The sequence below is a fragment of the Oenanthe melanoleuca genome, chromosome 5 (genome assembly GCF_029582105.1).
Source record: "Oenanthe melanoleuca isolate GR-GAL-2019-014 chromosome 5, OMel1.0, whole genome shotgun sequence".
Lineage (NCBI taxonomy): Eukaryota > Metazoa > Chordata > Aves > Passeriformes > Muscicapidae > Oenanthe > Oenanthe melanoleuca.
In genome coordinates this window covers 3116446-3132541 of record NC_079339.1, presented here as the reverse complement: position 1 = coordinate 3132541, position 16096 = coordinate 3116446, and the positions used below count along the sequence as shown (strand labels likewise).

General features: G+C 39.5%; 1 protein-coding gene across 1 annotated transcript in view; it reads right to left on the bottom strand.

Annotated features, from left to right (window-relative positions):
- The window catches only part of MPPED2 (metallophosphoesterase domain containing 2), a 90829-nt gene that overhangs the window by 37215 nt on the left and 37518 nt on the right, over positions 1 to 16096 (bottom strand). Inside the window, exon 4 of the mRNA XM_056491885.1 lies at positions 2975 to 3200. Coding sequence (XP_056347860.1) covers positions 2975 to 3200 — 226 coding nt within the window. The remainder of the gene's footprint in view (positions 1 to 2974; positions 3201 to 16096) is intronic.

Below are 16096 nucleotides of genomic sequence, written 5' to 3'. Positions count from 1 at the left end.
TACTCTTCTTTTCAACTTCCCTCCAGCCAATGCCATTTAATACTCTCAGAGCCATCAGGCTAAATTCAAATTTTCTGCTCCTTAGAGGCTGTTGTTATGCACCACCACACATCCCAATTGCAAATCCACATGAATGCTCCCATGTACTGCAAGTTTGTTTTTTTTTTTTTCCTCACAAATTCTGCTAAATTGTAAGTTAGGAGGCACTACTTGAATTCTCTTTGGTCTTTAGAAAGCTTTTAGATGTACCATGAGTAATAACATGTAATGAATATGAACTGATACTTCTTTTCTGTATTTACACTGAGTTGGCAATTTACATTTTCTAGGTAGATGACTTATAGCCAGCCTTCCCAGTACTCTGGCAATTACTTCTTAGAAACCCCTGACAGGCTGAAACCTCTAGAATCACATCTGTTATTCTTGGTTTCATCCCTCTTTTTTAAATTAAAACCAGTAGCTTTATCAGCAAATGAGATTTTTTTTTCCCCCCCTCTGGAAATACTTACAAAACTGCACATAAATTGAATGTGCCAACTCATCTCCTGTTAGGGTTGGCACACCTTCTGGGTTAATGGCCAGGGTTCCATTTCTGTGACAGAACTAATTGGGGTAAGGAGGCCATAAATACATACAAAACCCCACAAGTTCTCTTCCTCTGGGGCAATCTGAAGATTTATAGGAATAGAGCAAGATGTGATTGGAGGGGAGAGAGGGTAAAAATTTAAGAAGTGGTAGAATGCTTGTCTTATCATTCCGTCTCAGTTTCCAGGCACAGAACAAACTTAGAGCAGATTTTTCTAATATCTGATGGGACTTTTCCTTCCTTTGAAATACAAAAAAACTAGTAAATTTTCACATTTTCTAGAAATTGTCATTATTAAAAAAATAAATGGAGGGCAGGGGAGAGAGAAAACACATGGACAATACCAAATTTCTGCTCTCAACACAGACTGACTGATTGACCTAAAAAGCTGTATTGAAAATGGGATCCTCAACTCCACACCAGCATTGCTCAAAACATGATTTGACAATTTTTCACAGCTAAACTCAAATGAAGTATCATTCAAGAGAGAGAAGTCCACACTTGGCTCGAGCTCAGTGTCAGTTTCTAACAATCTGGCTTCATTTATCATGCATCACTAATCAGAAAAATTCAGTTATCAATGGATTACAGGAAAGATTAATTCAGGTTTGTCTTCCCTGACTAGGTCAGGATACAGATTCATTCACTTTTTACAGCTAAGACAACTCAGTGCCTTGATGTGATGTCCCTTAATATTCCAGAGCAAACATCCTAAATCCATGTGTACACCTGCAAATTGAAAGAACTTAGAAATGCAGCTGGAGATAAAAGAATGACAGATTTCCATGGTAGATTTGGGAAGGAAAATAAAAAAGAACATGATATATTGCCAGTACATATAAATGTAAATGTAACAGTGCATAACAGGGTCCAGCCTTTGAGAAAACCAAACCCACTCTCCTCCAGACTTGGATTCTCCAGGTGTCTCCAGCAGGAAGCTGAGTTCAGGTAAATCTGAATAAATCTGGAAATATGCCTACACTTCCTAATGACTGAGTTCCTGCAGAGGCCCTGCAGGTCTGATGCACACCTACAAAATCAGCTGAACACACCCTCAGCCTTGGCAGCAAACCCCAAACCCACCTCACCACCCAAGCCCTAAAGTGCCCTGCCTTCTGTGCTGCCATTACAAAAAAAATTACTTTCAAATGTCTCCAGGAGATGATTCCTAACCTGAATTAAGATCATCTTTCCCAATTTGCTGATATGGCAGGATTTAGAGCATCACTTTTTTTTTTTTTTTTTTTAGCTAAGCAATGTCAGGCTGATTTAAACTAGTAGCTAAAGGCTATGACTTAAATTAAAAGATTAGCAGCTCAAGTCAAGAATGTGAGATACAGAGCTAGATCACAGTTTTCCAGCCAGCACAATATGACCAGGAAAAAGCACTGTCAGAAGCATCAGCATCAGCAAGCTCTGCAGGCCAAGACAACAAAGCTGAGATGAAGGGGAAAATTCCTAATGCATGTGTGGGCTTGTCCCATTTCCTGGCTCAACCCCTCTCATCCCTCCTTCCTCTCCTACTTTCACCTTTAAAGCAAGCCTGACATCAAAAATAAGTTGTAAGCTTATGATAAGCCCTTCTTATAGGTGTGCATAAATTAGCATCTCAGTGCTTCTGCTGACAATTGGGAATGCCAGGCAGCAGAATGATTATCACCATCACTCAAGCTCAGGTCTCTGGTAAAGCCTGAAAGGATTGTGGCTGTTCTCAGCAGGAGAATTTAGAACAAGTGCCACCCAAGGCTCCACAGAAAGATGTCAAGAATCACAATTAAATGACATGTAGAAAAAACAAGGAAGGATCTCCTTAGCACAAAACTGGGCAGCAATCTTTCCTGCATGACATGCTTGACACGTGGGTGGAATGAGACCAAAACTGCTTGGAAATTTTATCAGAACTTTGCAAAAGAAAACAATGCTTAGAACTGATCAAAAATAAGGCTTAAAGCACCTGCTGCCTTGTGCCCTTATGCTGTGTGGGTGTTAAATGCCACCACACTAATCTATTAGCACAGCAGATATAAATAGCTCAACAGCATAGCAGGTCATGGAGTTTCCTTAATACATCCCAAAATGCCACCACAGTTAATCCACAAGCACAGAGTCAGTATTGACTGCACAGTTTAAGTGAAGAATAAAATAGTTACAGTTCCTTTTGTCTTACTTCACACACGTGGCTACATAGAGATTATCCAAAAAGAAAAGAAAAGAAAAGAAGAAAAAAGGAAAGCAACTGCTTCAGAATGGTTACAGCTAAGTCTGACACTGTTCTGCAGGGCAAAAAAGCAGCAAAAAGCAACAAAGCAGCTTCATGCATGGAACAGGAATGACTCCTGCAGAGGTTCAAGAAATAAACAGTAAAAAAGTGTTTAAATTGAGACTTACCACGGGGCACCATATATCCGGAATCCTTTAACTGTCACCTCTGAATCTTGTAGGTAAATACTATTTGTCAGCAGTGACTGAACATTGTCAAAGTCCTCTGGTTTCAATTTGGACACGGAGGGAAAGCGGTAGTAATCTTGTTTAACAAGGTCTGCCATGAATTCCTTATCAAATGTCAGTTCATGATTCCCAGCAATCACTATTTTATATTCATATGGTAGGTTTCCTGAAATAATAAAAAAACACAGAGAGGACTTAATTAGCACATTTGCTCCCACAGCAGAGCTGCTGGCACAACAAGCAGACAGCTAGCAGTGACAGAGTGGAACCCCCAGGTACTGAGGCTGCTCCTCAAAATGCACAGGAGCAGCTCACAGAGCCATGGCACAGCCAAGAGCCCAGCACCACCAGCAGACAAACCAGCTCCAAAGGTGGCACAAAACACCCTGCATGTGCCAGTGAGGCTTTGATCCAGAGCCAGCCCCCTGGGCTGACCTGCAGTGAGGAACCAGAGGTGAGCAGAGATGCAGAATTCCTGCCAGATGTGCCCTGACAGCACCAAGGCAGACAGCTGGGGCTGTGGGTCTTTAAATCATGGTGCTGATTTGTATTCCAGTATTTATTCAAGACCTAGTCTATTCCCCAAAGCTTCAATTCATTTGCAACATACTTTTATATTATTATTATTATTATTACTATTATTATTATTTCTGTTATTATGCTCGTGGCAGTATCTCATTTCTTGTAAAAAGCACACAAGTAGAAGCAACCACAAAAACTCAGCCAAACTAGGAAAAAGGAAAATCTGGTTAATTCATTTACCATCAGAGTCAGAAGTAAAGAATTACATGTTTGCTCCCCTCAGTTCAGGGGAATTAATACCATTGTTTGGAAGCAGGCATGGATCATGCTCACAGAGCCAGATTTTTGGAGTTCAGAACAGATTTTCAAGCACTTGGCACCAGCAGTCAGTGCCAGATCCTCCAAATAAACATACTGGGTGCTGAGCTCCCTTAAAAATACAGTCCCACAGTGTGGTGTCTTCACAGAAGTTAGGTCCTTTACAAAATCTGTCCCACTGTGACTTGCCAAAAATCACAATTAAGATTGCATCAGAGCTAGCTGCTACTGCCTCCACAATAAGCTTGATAAGTCTCATACCTTAGCCTGCATTTTGCTGTTTATTACTAATAATCATTTAGAAATGGGGATTTTTCTGCAGTTTGTCTTTGCTTTTTTTCATAAAGGCAGCAAAATGTATGTAGAAATCTGTGGGCTCATCTTCCAGTTCTGGAACTCACAACATTTGTCCCAGGGAAGGCAGAATCAGATGTTATACATTTCTTGTGAGAACAGTCCTCCTAAACAGAAGTGGCTTTGCTAGTTTAAAACCTGCCTTTCAGCTTTTGAAACTGTTTGGGTTCTTTTTTAAAGTAAGCTTCAGAGTAAAGCTGTAAGTATATACAACAAGATTAACTTTTCCCCTAAACAAGACTTACAGGGGAACCAGTCAAGCCCCTCTGCTATTTCAATATTTACAGCACAGAAACAGGAATTACACAAGGTGTGTGTGCAAACGTCATCTTTGCAAAATTAATTAATTCTGGATAGAAACCCAAAAAGCTACAAATGCCTTGAAAAAAACCCAAGCAGACTATGTTTTTTATAGACACCTCACATCTGAACAAAATACAGCTTGTACATATTCATAACTCTCTGTGGTGCTGCATTAGAATAAAAGCTCAGGAGATGCAATAAATGCTCTTCCTACAGTTTTTTACTCAATCCTTTCCCACTTTCCTCCCCTTCCCCATCTCTACTACGTGCTGCTCTGCAATGCATTTTTATTTAAAAACTCTGTGTGGCTCCTGTGACTCCTGGGCACAAGATAAAAATTGCTATTTTTTCTTCTCCCAGGAAACATAAAAGATATCACCAACATGAAATTTGATACACTTGTCACAACCATCAATCCCCCAAAACAAGCTAGGGGTAACAATATTCTCAGAGAAGCAGCATGGAGATGTTAAGGCTTCTGCTAAGTTATCAATATTTGCCTGTTTTAACACAGAAAACTCTTCATCTTACTTGATACATGTCCAAGTTTTACACTTTCATGTATTTTGATAGCCCTTTGTCCATAATCTGCTGGCCTGGTGTTTAATATGGAAACATAAACAGTCATCTTCAAAAATCTCCTCCTCCATGGTAATTTAGTTTTATCTTGACCAGATTAATCTCTGTGTATCTGCACAGGTTGAAAGGCTTTTCCTCATTTTCCTTCACTAAATCTTTGCTAGCATTTGGTCTTTATTCACCTGATTTCCTAACCATCAAAACTTGCATTATGTACCAGTAACATCATTCATTCCAATTCACACTGTGACTCTGGGAAACAATTAGAAGAATCCTTTTCCAAACTAGAGAAAGTGTGATGTGTTTGCTGGGCTGAGCACTTCAGAAACCCCAATTATTAACTCACAGCATAATACCTGAGTTCATTTAAAATACTTAAATGCTTAACAGGTGTGATAAAAACTAAAATTACAACTAGCAAAAATCACCAGGGCACTAAGTCTGTGAAGCAGTCACTTACACTGGAGTATCTGAAACCCATATTTATGTGTATATACACACACACAAAGGGTGTGCATATGTGTATCCTCAAAACATCTCTTTTTTTGGTTAAGATGTTTTCCAACATCTACTCTCACCAGTGCAAGCAAGGGCACAATGTAATCACTGATCAAGAAAATACTGCAATTAGACAAGTTGTTCTCTTCTGGGAGCCAGAAGGTCAGTACCACTCTTGCTCAAATAAAGGCAACAATGGCTATCTCTGAATTGCAAAAATGGAATTGTTCACAGTAAATGCACAGTCTCAGAAGATTCCTGTGACTTCTGGTCTGACAAGCCAACAACCCCCAAGCAGCCCCAAGTAATTTTGTCCCCCAAGGGTTCATTTTTACTGCTGTAAGGATTTGGTGGGCACAGAGCACAGAGGGCACTGATCCACATGAAAAGTGATGTAGCAAACAGGGAGTGGGGGGTCTGAGAGTGCTGCTAAGGCAGAATTCCTATTGCTGGCTGCAACCACTTACACCACTCCAAGTGCCAGCTGAACAGCAGACTGACTTTAAATCTATCCATTACATGGGACAAGGGAAGAAGCTGGGGGTGAGGTTTTTTTAACCTGCATAAGTAGTTTCAGTGGGTTTCTTTAAGCTCACCCTAAGCACTTGGATCCCAGGCAGCCTTAATCTGTTGAACAACCATTCCCATTTCAATAACAATCTTTCATATGAGCACAGTTTAGTCACACAGCCCAAGTTCTACAGAGCTGCCAGACATGAAAAGGAGTCTGCCTGGCAGTGAACATTAACTGCTGAGTCCCTATAAAAGTAGAAAATCACATTATTTTTCGACTGCTGTTACCTGCAAACCCCACAGGGAAGTAGGGGAATGAGAAATAATGTAACACTAGCTGTCTATAGAGTGGTAGAAACCTGTATTTACACCCAAATGATATGCAAGTGCTTTTGATGCAAAGCCCTGAATATGCAGATGTGTGCATTAACTATTCAAACCACACAACACTTCCATGAAACACCAAGCTTTTTTCATGCCTGCTTCATAGCCTCATAAACCCTTCAGCCATATGCTGAGAAATAGGCTGAGAAGCCTTGAAGTATAAATCTCAGTCCCCTCATAAAGAGGGGGAAACTGTGCAAGGGAGAGATGTGCAAGTGAAGCATCTCAGATTTACTGTACACTGTAAATGCCCCTAAAGTGCAAAACTGGAGCATTCCCCTATAACCAAGCCCATCTAGGGATAAACAGGGAAGGAGCAGATCCTGCAGATTCCCAGTCCCCACAGCTGCAGCTGCTCCCACCACTGGCCAGCAGCTCTGCAACTCTTCCTAAAGATGTTTCCCATGGAAAGCACCACAGGAACACGGCCACTCTCCCTTCCCAGCATTTACAGCACAGTCACAACACACAGAAGCTCCTTTCAGCTTTTTAAAACAGAGACAGAATATCTCCAAGGCTGCTATTTCTCCTTCAGCAGCAATAGCTGAGTTAGATGCTTAAGTGCATTTATACAGACTTGAGCTTCCACAGGATAAGCTGTGCCTATCCCACCAACAACCCACTTCAGGTACTGAGATCCAAAACTGAGTTAAAAAACCATCTTTTCCAAGATGAGACTGACCAACTGACTGTGAAAATATTTTGGCTGTTTTAATCAAGTCACAAATGTCCTCAATGGAACAGCTCAAGCTGGTATCAACCAACACACTGGCTGAAAACACATGAATTTCTATGCAGCTTAGCTCCCTGTGTCTGTAAAAACCTACAGAATCAAGCAATTAAAAACAAACAAACAAAAAAAAAAAGAGGCAGCAAATAAGAAACACAAAAACAGAGCATGCTTCTAAAACTGTACAAAAAATGAAGTATAAGATCTCTCAGTGAAAAGCATTCCATCATCAGTTCAGATGCCTCTTCTCTTTTTTTTTTTTTTTTTTTTTTTTTCCCCTCCAATTTTGGAGAAAAAAAAGAAAGGGAAAACACACATGGGCAACAGAGCAAGAGGAGAGAATGAGTGACACTGGAAACTGTTTTGCCTGTGTGCAAAGGAAACATCAGCTCGCAGCACAGGGAGAAGCAAAGGCTGAGACCCTGGAATTCCTGTGATAAATCCAAAGCTGGTACATTAAAGCTCCCCTTTGCTGAAAACACTGTTAGACACAACAAAACACAAGAGTTAGGCAATGCAAGCTCTGCCTCTGACCTTTCCCTCTGCAGTGTCAGGCTCCATCAATTGCCACCAGCCCTGCCAGCTCCAGCGTTAATACTCACACTTGCGATCGAGCCCCACAGCAGGTTCAGAGTCTGCTGCCTTCTCCTCTGAAACTCATGCATTAGGATTTCCTCCATGCTGGCAATGGAAAACCAAGTCTGAGAAACATTAAACACAAAAAACTACGTTACCATAGTGCCGAGGCTGAGCCATAAACCCACGAAAGCAAGGAAGCACGGAGGGAACGTCCCTGGGACACACAGGGTCCCTTCCCACCTGCACAGAGCTCTGGCTGATGCTGCAGCACTGCTGGGGCCTGGCATCAAACACCTCCACTCATTCTCTCCTCCACAAGTCCACGGAGTGACTTTGGCACTGGGCAAAGCATCCCCAGGTGCAGCTGAGCTGCAGAGCCCCCCTGCACCACAGCTCTGATTTAGCCACTCTGCCACTGGCAACCATTCCTTGCTTTTATGTTTTTATACCTCAACCATAACATTATTCTAATGTAACTGTTTGTGATTAATATCTCCCCTCCTGTCTGTTGAAAAGTGTAGCACTACAGAAGCCACAAGCTTTTGTTTCCCTTCCTTAGCATTACTCTGACAGAACTTGTCCTGGGTTTTGATCTCCAGCTGGTTTTGAACTTCACTGGGCTGCTGGTATTGAAAAACCTGTTTTGTTTCTTTTTTAAAACACAGAAATCTTCACTAAAGTTTTAACAATTCATATATGACACCTCTTTGTTTTGAAACAGAATCTGAAGTTTTTGTTCAGTCTAACCTCAGAAGCAAAAAAATAAAAAAGGCCTCCAGATTTTGCAGCTCACAACTTTAGGTGTAAAAAGTCCCCCCAAATTGACTTTAAAATTATGAAATCTGAAACACAAGCAGCACAGATTGCTTGCTAGTACAAGGCTTTCTTTTCAGGCTTTTAATTATGCAACCTAAAAGATGGAGCTTTCAAGAGGGGAAAAAAAACAAATCACGTAACTTAAAAATCAAAGGAGCTGGCAGCTGTTAAATTTCTCTTTAAATTTAGCAAATTCTGAGACACCACCCTGCCTGAAAATCTCAATAGATTTGTCTGTCCCTTTTCATTTTCCAATTAATGGTAGCTCCTTCTCCTCTCCTCTTTCCCATGGCAAAATAACCCCTAAAGGACTCCCAGATCCCTTCTAAGGGATCCTTTAAGGGAAATGAAAAATATGAAACTTTGAAAATTAGAAGAGATTTTCAGGTGAGAACAACCTTGGTCTGGCAGAGCTGAAGGCTGCTCCCCTAAACAGAATTTTATTTACAATAATAAAGACACTTGCATCAACCCCCTGCAGTTCAGAGAAATACATTCTGTTTTGTCCAACAGAACTTTAGATTCTTCCCTTGCACTATCAGGATCCTGATGTACCTGGGCTGACAAATTTTGGACCAATTTCAGCCCATCCTGTGGTTTCAAATGGCTGTGACCTTGAACTCCAAATACTAAGGCTGAGAGCAGGAACTTAAGCTCTGCCTTCACAGTGCCAGTAGGGCTTAGCAGAAATGTCCTTTCTGGACTTAATTTAGACTTAATTGAAAAGAAACATTTTTGGTTACTATTACATTAGGCTAAAATACAAAAATGAACCCTAATACTATCTAAATCTAATAAGAGAAAGGCATCTCTCTTTCAAAATTTTCAAAGCATTCTCAGTAAATGCATCACAGATCAATTTACATGGTACTTTTGCCAATAAGCAAAACAAAATCACAGGTTCCAATTGGCTTAACTCATATTGGAAAGTGCAAAAGCAAATGCTAGAAAATGCAATTACTGCAAACAAACTCCATTTTCTCCACTCAGGAGGGAATTTCAGAGAACATTTTATTGCCCTCAAATAATATTTCTAAAGGCATCAATACACAATTCTATTTTCTTTTCAGAGCCCCCCACACTATATAACCTACTCCTCCATAAAGAAATTCACCAGATTTTGAAATAATATATTGGTTGTTGATATTACCTTGTGCACACACACACTGTATCAATTTAAATTCTTTTTCTCCATGAATCTTAAGAATATAAAAAAACAACTTCCACTGCCTGGCACAAACAGGTCTGGACCTATTTCCCATAACACACCTTTTATCTCTGCAATCTACAATTCCAATTAAGTCTTTCCCCCCCCCCTAAAATAAATGAATAGAAGTCACCAAAAAGGAGGTCATCTTGAGAAACAATTATACAGAAAGTAATTAAGCTAATCATAATTATCACAGACAATGTCTTGGTACTTTAATGCACATGGATTTTCACATTGCAAAAAGCTAGAGAAAGCTAAGGACAAGATTTTTTTCAGAAAAAGTGAAATCTTTATTTAAAACAGAAACAAGGTTTGATATCAATTCTTCTCTAGTGAAGGAAATGAGAATTATGAGTGCAGGACCCAGATCTACATTCTTCCCCAAATTCTTCCACCTTATTGACAGAGAGACCTTTAAACAAGCAGCAGAATTTCCTTTTCCAGGACCAACACACACATCCTATCAGGATTCTCCCAGTCTCTACCCACCTATCTCAATAGGAACAAATAAATACAGCAGCCAGGGAAACACATGATAAATACACCAGCCAGGAAAACTATGATTGCCAAAACCTTTTCCTGCTTCCCAAGTCTTCCAGCTACTTCCCATTATTTGTTTTCTCATTTTTAGAAGAAAGTCTCTGAGACTTACAAATGCCCAAAGCAGTAAGAAATCACCTTGTGCTCTGGTAGAGCCCAGTCAGTATTTCTGAAAAAATATCTCCTTTTTTTCCAGAAAGATATTCAGAGTATTTTTCATGAAGAGAAAAATCTCAAAATACACAAACAAGAAGCTCCTAAGAACTATTTTCTTTATATTATATTGTGATACATTATATTCTATTACATTGTGATACAATATATTCTATTACATTGTGATACAATATATTCTATTATATTGTGATACAATATATTCTATTATATTGTGATACAATATATTCTATTACATTGTGATACAATATATTCTATTACATTGTGATACAATATATTCTATTATATTGTGATACATTATATTCTACACAACTTCATGGTTTTACACCTGGAACTGAAATCCCTCCTTTAAAATTGTGATTTTTGTTGGCAAACCACAAAACATTCTGGGGCTCATAATTAACCAACTATCAGTACCAGTGTTATGTGGATAAATATCCCTAATGATAAGAGGAAAGATGAAAGCAGAGAGAGCAAGAATAATCACAAGGAAAATAAAGAGAAGGAATAAGATAAAATGTTTTTTAAATATCCCAAAGGCTTTACAAGCATGAACTGCTGCCTAAAAGCAGGACAACAGCTTTTTAATAACTCTGAGAGTGTAACACTCTCCAGTGTGCTAAAGCAATTAGCTGCTTTTGAGATTTTTACCCTGTGATCAGGGCTTGTGCTTTTATTTGTACACATTAAAGACTAAGGAGCAAGTTTGATATTCAAAGGTAGTTTTAAACATATTTTCACATGGCAGTGCTGATGCTTGTTGGGAATTGTTTCTTCCTTTGCTAAGTTGGAAGGGCAGAAACTGAAAGCTTGAGCTAAACTCCAATTCTAAACTCCATCTCCATGGTCCTTTCCTGAACTGTCCAGAATTTATCTGGAGGATAAAACAGAGAGAGAGAGTGCACAGAGCATCCAAAAGAAATTACAGTCCACTGAAATATTCAGGAACCTGCAGCATTACTTTCTGAGCCCTGAGTTTAAATTTATTATTCTAAATAAAACAAAACATTCCATTATAGTCTTTCAAGATGAACTTGGATACCAGCAATCTCCTGAGCCCTGTAAGGAAATTCTTTTTAGTAACCCAGCTCACAGAGAGGTTTCTTAGCTACTAAAAAATCACTCCAGCAAGGAACTGAATTCCTCTGGTGCAGGGTTTTTTCCTGGCCATCCAGAATTCCCTGAGCAGGAGGGCACAGATCCCTTCCCTGGGAGTTTAAGCACAGGGACAAACACTAAACACTAAAAGGAGAGAGAGAAGGAAGCTTTGAGCCTGATAAAGGTTTGGGAACTATGGACATTGGGGCCAAGGATTTCTGCCCTGTTTCTTGCCACCTCCTCTTTTCTGGTTTTGCAGAATTTCAATTATTAGTTTATTTGTTGCAATTTATATTGCAGCATCCCAGGGCCTCACAACAGTTCAAATTCAGACTGAAGTTTTTTTTAAGAATCCAAATATTTGAATTTCATTGCAGAAAACTATGTGCTGAAATGCCTCCTAATTGTCCTTCCAAAGGCAGGACAAAACAGAAAAATTAAAAGCAGTGTATGTAATGTAAACTCTGTTCTGCAACAGAGAGCTTGCCTGCTTTTATTTGTGACAGAATTCAGGGAAAACTCTTGATCTTTCCTGCCCTTCTTACAAGGAGATAAACCCTCTGTTGTGCCATCTCTGCTCTTCAATAAGGATAATTGTAAGCCACTAACCTAGCAGTGAAATGTTCTCAAATCAAGTTAAAGGAATGTGTGAGGTTTATGGTATTTATCACTGTGCATTTGGATTTACAGCAACGTTTTCACAAGGTGCTTGAAAATCTGAAAAATGATGCAGCACCTGTACTTTAGTGCACAGAAGGACACTGAGAATTCTGGTCCACAAATAAATATTTCTCTGTAATTACATGCTATGGTTAATTGTTGGAGAATGCAATTTTTCACCTAGTGTGCTTTCTGCAGATTGACTTGCCCATTTTAGCCATTTTTTCCTAGCCTTTAAAACAAAAAAATGGGATGAGAAACCCAGTGCAAAAAGCCATGATTTACAGACTAGGTTTTGCTGAATAACACAACAACTCCAGTCCACCAGAGCTGCTCATTAGCACAAAGCAATCAGCAGCTATTTCAGTCCCATAAGACAAATTCATTCCTTTTTTATTCTCCTTTCTGCTAAGGTTTTGCCCTCTCACCTTGCAGGCAAGCATCTTTTTCCCAGCTGCATTGCTTCCACTCTGGGATCTCACTGCAATGCCAGACCCCTTCCAACACCTTTTCCTTCTCCTGTCCCCATCACCTTCACTCTCAGGACCTCAGGTATGGCTACAGCTGCATTGTTTTATTCCCACTGAAACTTGCAGCAGGGACAGGGAAGAGCAGAAGGAGCAAATTCCTTCCCTGCCACAGACACAAAACTGCAGCAAACTCTCCTTGCAGCTTTTCTGCTCCTCTCTCAGCAGAGAAGGCAAATGCCAAGTGCTGCTGAGGGAGCAGGAGCCTTCAGAGTAACATATGGGCAGAGCAGCTCTGGGGAATTTTTTATCATTTACAGCTCTCTTTTAAACTAAGAACCCTTTGTGTTGGCTGGTTACACCAAAAAAATAAAATGTGATGGCAACACTGAAGAGAAAAGGAGCTCCTGCACTCTGATACCCAGCCTGCCCTAAAAGGTGGAAGCTTCTGGTTCATTAGGAAAGATGCACATAATTCTCAGGTCTTTATGGTTCACTTGCCAAAAATTACAGGAAATTCAAAGTACAGAGTGCTCCACAGCTCTCATTTTTTTTAATTTTATCAACTAGAGAAGAGATGAAGCTCTGGAAGCAGCAGGTGAAAAAGAGAAGGTGCAGTACTTTATATCCCTGTCCCCTTCTCCTGTGCAGTGTCCATCCTCTCCCCTGTGCTGGCCTCTCCCCACTTTGAAGAAAAAAAAAAAATTCCTTTAGCTCTGAGAAAACAGTTGGGTTTTTTTTTTTTTTTTCCTCCCCACCAGTGGTGCCAAAAAACACAACACCCACCTCCAAAACCAATATACTCCCTAAATAAAGGTAAATAAGGTCTGAAGGTCCCCCAGCAGGTGTTGTGCCAGGATTTGCCCAAGCTCAGACACTCAGCCTGCTGCTACAAGAGGGTTAATTACCAAGCTAGGCAGGTTATAGCCAGCAATAAGCAGCTCTCTGTTTTTTCTTTAAGAAAAAAAAGAAGTCAGTAATTCTTGGAACATTTATTAACCCCCTAGTACAGGCAATTACTGCAAGATAAAGGTCTGCCAGCCTTGCATTACCATAAATTGCTGCATGTTGCTTTTCTGCAGCACAGTAATGTCCACAAGCAGTGTGAATAAATGCCAACATTTGAATTTTAAGCTTCATTCAACCGCCTTGATCGAACATTTTTAGCATTAGTGGTTGTTGGGCCACAAAAAAAATTATTATTTTATACAAGGCAAAAAAATCCAGGATGGTATTTCACTGACAGACTGCTTTGTAGCTCAGTTTAAGGTAATCTCACATATTTCCTAACATGCAGAACAGAAAAGAGAAAGGAGGGTGGGAAGTACAAAACCCAAAGATCATTCCTGCTGTCTACTAGGTTTTGTAGTCACACACAACATAAAAAAATAGTGGCAATAAAAAAAAAAAAAAAAAAAAAAAGGAAAGAAAAAGGCTTTGTAATAGACAGAACACTGCCAACCAGCTTTAAATTGAATTACACAGCCTGCTAATCTTTATGATGAAATAAAATTTCTTTGAACACTACACATTATACTAAAATCTGCTGTGCTTTCTCCCCAGCCCCTCTCAGCTCAAAGCAACTCCTCCACCCCCAAACCATTGTTCTTTCCAGCCTGGAATGTGATGCTCTACTAGCAGAAAGACTTATTTTAATTAGCTGTTGCTAATATGGTGTGCTCAGTGTGAAAAGGTAGGAGGGAAGTGCTTTTTGCACTTTGTATTTTTGCTGCAACATTCAATCAGCAAGAAACAAACTGATGGGGTGCAAAGAATCTTTCCTTCTCCACTGAAATCATTCTCAATACAGTATGTGGAGTGCTGGAGGAGGAATCTGATGGAAATGTCTATAAAAGTTTCTGTCTGAGTGGCATCAGTTGTTTCATGCCCAGTCAATACAGCAACCATAAATCTCTTTTCTGTTTCAAAGTGGATTTGAGGGAAAGGGGGAGCTGAAAGGAAGAATTATTTTGGGTTTTTTTACAAATTTGGTTATAAAAAACCTGATCATCCCCTCCCCCCTTCTAAGACAACATCAGCAGCCCAGGGAAGCAGATCCAAGAAATGCCCAAGCAATTATTGTGATTGAAAATCCATTCAGGAATTGTGCAATACTCACTGGCTCCTTTCATTCATTGAAAATTACCAAATGAATATATTAGCTTAAACTTATAAAGAGCCACTCACTGCAGAACATTATTCTCTTGGAAAGCACATTTTACCTGAGCCAAGTTTTCTAATGGCTGTCAAATAACACCTTTATATTTGGTTTGACTGACCATGGCAATTTGTAAGGAGAATTTTATACTTGAGTAGCAAACACAGTTTAAAACCCCTCAGTTTCTCTTTAGCCCATTAGGAGACAGCAGAAATAGATTTTTGTGAAATCTCTTTCTGAAGAATTGCCAGGAATAACAAGAGCAGAACAAGAAAGAACTGATCAGATATGAATGATCTTACTCTGCTCCTCAGGCATAAATTCCATTTTAGTCAGTGGAAATTTTACTGCCTTAACATTCATTTTACCCAATTCCTTCTATTTTACCCTCTAAGTTAAACTTCTGAGGTTCTGCTTCCCACAAAGCATCTAATACCTGACCCAGAGCAGAGGATAAATATGAAGAAGCAGCTATTATAACCATGGCACAAAAGGAGAATTTTGTACTTTTTCCTACTTTTGTTTTCACATTGCACTACAGATTGTTGCATCAAGAAAAATTATTGAGCCATTACCAAAAATGAACATGGTTGTATTTTCCCACTACCTTATAAACATAATCAAATGAAACTTTCAAACTATTTTTGTAGTCCTTTAAAAGAAAAAACAAATATAAATAAAAATTAGTAACAATATATAATATAAAGGTATATGCAAATAAAAGCTGAGCACTGATTATTAATTCAGGCAAGCCATGTGGGAATTGAAAACTTAGTACAAATGGGAATTTAACCATGGCATTAAGCACAATTCAAGTCAGAACAAAAGCAAAGGAAATATTCTTAAACCCTAAAAAAACCAGGAATAAGTTTTTTGAAACTTTGTGGAAAAGACAGAGTGAGACACATCACCCAGAAAACTTCTAAATCAGTAAAAACCCCACAATTCCTCAGCACCAGCTCCACCTCTACATAAAATATCTCCAGTAAAATCTCTCCATCCCCTCCCAGTGCCTGAAGCCTAAGGAAGCTTCTCACCAGAAGACAGAGCAATTTCCAAAATTGGACTAACAGATTTTCCAAGGAGCTGCTTCCCTCTCTCCCAGAACAGCTGCTCAAAACTCACACATACTTACAGCATTAAAGCCACCTCAGCATTTTCT